This window comes from Nicotiana tomentosiformis, chromosome 6 (assembly GCF_000390325.3).
Source record: "Nicotiana tomentosiformis chromosome 6, ASM39032v3, whole genome shotgun sequence".
Taxonomy (NCBI): domain Eukaryota; kingdom Viridiplantae; phylum Streptophyta; class Magnoliopsida; order Solanales; family Solanaceae; genus Nicotiana; species Nicotiana tomentosiformis.
In genome coordinates this window covers 113538507-113542579 of record NC_090817.1, presented here as the reverse complement: position 1 = coordinate 113542579, position 4073 = coordinate 113538507, and the positions used below count along the sequence as shown (strand labels likewise).

General features: G+C 32.1%; 1 protein-coding gene across 1 annotated transcript; it reads right to left on the bottom strand.

The window, feature by feature from the left end:
• Window positions 1-222: 222 nt before the first annotated feature.
• LOC104101344 (acyltransferase Pun1-like) lies at window positions 223-1038 on the bottom strand. Its single transcript, XM_009608781.1, has 2 exons — window positions 460-1038; window positions 223-336 (listed from the first exon to the last, which is right to left on the bottom strand). Exons 1-2 carry the CDS (start codon window positions 1036-1038, stop codon window positions 223-225), a joined length of 693 nt encoding a protein of 230 aa, XP_009607076.1.
• Window positions 1039-4073: the final 3035 nt, after the last annotated feature.

Sequence of the window (4073 nt, the reverse complement as noted above, 5' to 3'; positions counted from 1 at the left end):
TCAAAGACATGCATTTTTTGTTTATTTAAGTGGACGGAGGCTTGTATTCGTCCATTATAGGTACTTATCAAGGAAACTACTTGCCTACGAAATGACCTCCTAAGCGTGCTCTACTTGGCTTCCCCCATACAAAATCTTGATCTTAGAACGGGAACTGGCATAGGCCCCTTTCCTTTTTTATATGCATTTAGTATCTCTGAAGCCCACTCATTTTCTTTGATATTAATTATCTCTGCTCAAGAGCTTCTGTTTTGAGTTTCTTATATCAGCAACTACTTTTGACAAATTGAAGTCTCCTTCTCTACTACTATTGTATATTAGTGTCGACATGCCAGACTGTTAGAAGATTCCCAATGGAGGTGAAACACTTTTTCAAATATTTGTGTATTGGACCAACTGATTTTTTTAAATAGAGAAATCAAAAGTCTTTTCTATATATTCTTGCTTTTTTTTACTCACTGGGGAAACAAGAGGACCATCAGGCAGTGGTGACAGTATTACAGAATCCTCAACAAAGTATGGAGTAGATGCGATTTTCGCGTTTGGACCTCGTGTTAATGAGGCCCCATCCCTTAAAAACCAGTAGCAACTGCATCCATCTCCCACCTTGTGTGATAAGCAGACACTGATTGCTATTTCTCCGCACTCGAAATGGATGAGTTGTGCTATAGCTAAAGCACGATCTGTACAATTTCCCCATGTTGCACCTTGAGGAAATGTGACCATATCCTTGATTCTTGAATCTGAGTGATGAACAACTTCATCCATTGGAGAATTAATTTGAACTTCAAAGTACTCGGCTCCAACATCATTGCATTCTACAGTGGCATTATCTTTTAGACGTCCTGCCCATGGATAGTAACAAGTTAATGTTTTTGACAAAGAGATCTCTAGAAATTTAGATAGTTGTTGTTTAGGTCCATTTGGGAATATTGTATCTACTTGCTGTTTGGAGTATAAAAACACCAAAGGTATAGGACTGGGAGTGAAGGCTTGACCAGGAAGGCAAAGCTTGTGCAATCTTGATAAAACCCCCATTTTTTCAAAACCCTCAAACAATATAGTGACATTTCTTGTTAGTCTTTCCCTGACTACTTAAATAGCTACAGTAGTATTTGTAAACGTAGGAGCCTAGAAAAACTGCACAAATATTAGGAAGAAAAGATCCCTTTGGAAATGAACAAACTAAATTTTGACCACCAATAAGTGAAGTATGACTCGTGATGTATATGAATTTAAAACTGCAAGTTGAACAAATTAATTAAAAGTTGTTATCTTGCACAGGTTTGCTCTAAAACTTTATATTAGAATCTTAGTCCCCCTTCTCGTACTTTGTCATTTATTTGTGTCGTTGTGCGGCAGCATTATACCTCTGGTTTTATTATAGTATATATATGTTGTTGTTGTTTTTAAATTGCTCATAGGCTGTCCAAAATTCGTGGTTAGTAGAGTGTTAGTATAAGTTTGAGGGCATAAATAAACTCGTTAATAAAAGATGAGTAGTGATGACGTTATAATGATGACAAACATACTGATTCGAAAAAACCACAAAAAAAATAAATTGTTTCCATCTTTTAAGGAACATTACAAGTAGTGAAGAACAAGATTGGAGAATGGAACAAAACTCAAAAAGTTCACAATATTTTCGACGAATGACAGGTATCTTACCCGTCATCAAAATGACAGAGACGCGATCTTACTATTATTCTATGAAATAAATTTGTCATTTATCCAAATGATGAGATGCCCCCAACGTAACATGGTACAAATAAAGAAAGACTAGAGAAGGAGAAAGGAGAAAGGAGAAAAGAATAGAGATAAAGCAAATTCATATTATGCCTCCAAAAGCAATATTGTACAACCATGTGTGCGTCTCTAGGAAATTGTTGTTGGAAAAAGAAAATTTGAACCTTAACCAAGATTAAATTTAAATGATTTCTAGAAATTCATATTAAAAACATATTTAAAATATCTTTTGCCACAAATTCAATCTACAAAGAATACTAACATGGTCTACTTTATCAATTTTTTGGGGGTTCCTCATTCCGTGTCCAATATTCGCATTGGAATCCAATGAAATTCGAATTCATGACGGAAAGTTTTACATAGAAGTAAAGCGCTTCCCAACAAAAGTTTCTCTATAAAAGGCTTGAATCTGAAACCTCTAATTAAATATGAAGAAATACTTACTACTCAATCAGAACCATTGTTGCCATCTATCTTATCATTTTTGTCATAGAACAATGGTAGGTGTAATTAATTAGGATGACCATTGAAATGGGTTGATGGGTTTAAAAAGTGAGTAATACAGGTAATTTGGACTTTTAAATTTTTATATATATATATATATATATATATATATATATATATATATATATATATATATATATATATATATATATATATATATATATATATATATATATATATATATAACACAACACATCTAAAGGACATGCGCGTCTCTAGACGAACATCTTTACGATTTGCAATTGTAATTTTTGTTCAAAATTCATACAGAGATTTAAAAGTTAGAAATATTGATGTAGGTGGGTAGCTCGATTGCGAAACGACCCATGAATCTTCTTCTTCTTCTTCTTCTTCTTCTTCTTCTTCTTCTTCTTCTTACGCCTATACACATAGTGTATTGCAAATATATTTGTTCATCTTTATCTTCCACAATTTGCAATTGTAATTCTTGTTCAAAATTAGTCCAAATCTCCATTAAATAACTTCACGTTGGTAGACAACCTCCTTCAACTATTTCTAACAAGTCTAAATAACAGTAACTCTAAATTTCTCAAAAAATACCTTAAACCATCCAAATGAATTTGATTTGTCGGACGAATGTTTGAGTCACAATTACTGATTCAGGGATTGCGTTAGAAGTTTGAGCTTTAAAAAAATAAAATAGCAGTTTCGAGAACCCATTTAGAGGTGGATGTTGAAGCCTATTATTTTTGGGCTATAGCTTTACAAAGTTGTATATGGGTCATCCGATTGTAATGTATGTTGGTGGGCTGTATTAGGATGTAATTTTCTCTATTAAAAATTATCTTTTATTAGTAACAAAAATATGGACTTGTACTTTCTGTTATATGAAGATAGTGTTTAGGTACAGTGCGATAAATTATTAGTTTAGACACGATTTGTGAAATTTACCTTCTAATTTTGCGTATTGTATGCGTATGGTTTCTGCAGGTGAAAAACTATAAAATGGAGTACCGTAGCAAAGGATTTTCTGTTGTTGAGATTAAGTGACAAGAAACTCTTTAGAAAATCTTTTCTCATTGAAAATACACATTTTTAAGTTTATGTATGAACTTTGGATGTAAGCTCCGGCTAGAAAAATACTTGGAATCTTCATTAAACATAGAACATATGAAATACATTAAAACTCATAATATCTACACAGCAAGTGACGAAGTTGCTATCATGTGGAAAGAATTTTACCAATTACAAAAATTTCATTCCACAGTCAAAATCGTAATTTTCAAGAAAGAAATTTATACATAAATAATTAAAAGATTGGAATTTTTATTTTGGCCTGATGGACCAAAATAATCATAAGGGGTAGCCCAAATATACAAAATATATACATTGATAATGTATATAATATGTATGTTATAGATACATTTATATACATTATATGTATATTTATACTTAATGTACAAAACATATACAACTATCGGCTATTATTTTTTCGGGCGGCCCAAAAATATAATTATATGCTCAGAAAATTAAATCTAATCACCTTGAAAATGGATGATCTTAATTTTTTTAACCCGCACTTGCCTCATGAGCAAACTTTTTTAAAATTCAAAAGTGTTGCCCATGGGACAAGCAAGATGGGCAAGCAAGAGGAAATAATTGTTAAAATTAAAGTTCTGCACGTGGGACAAGCATGGTAAAAAAAGAAAAATTGGTATCCTATAACAACACATAACATGAATTGGTAATTTTTTTTAGCCTTATATTAGGTTTGGCAAAGATAGCCCCAAATAATTGGTATTATATAGCCAAATCTTAAAAAAAACTACTCTCTTTTATATTCTTTCTCAAAAAAATCCTAC

Coding starts and splice junctions, on each gene's coding strand:
- LOC104101344 (XM_009608781.1), bottom strand. CDS start 1,038: ATGGGGGTTTTATCAAGATTGCACAAGCTTTGCCTTCCTGGTCAAGCC. Junction 337..459: donor ATGGTCCTCTTGTTTCCCCA/GTGAGTAAAAAA, acceptor ATCTTCTAACAG/TCTGGCATGTCGACACTAAT.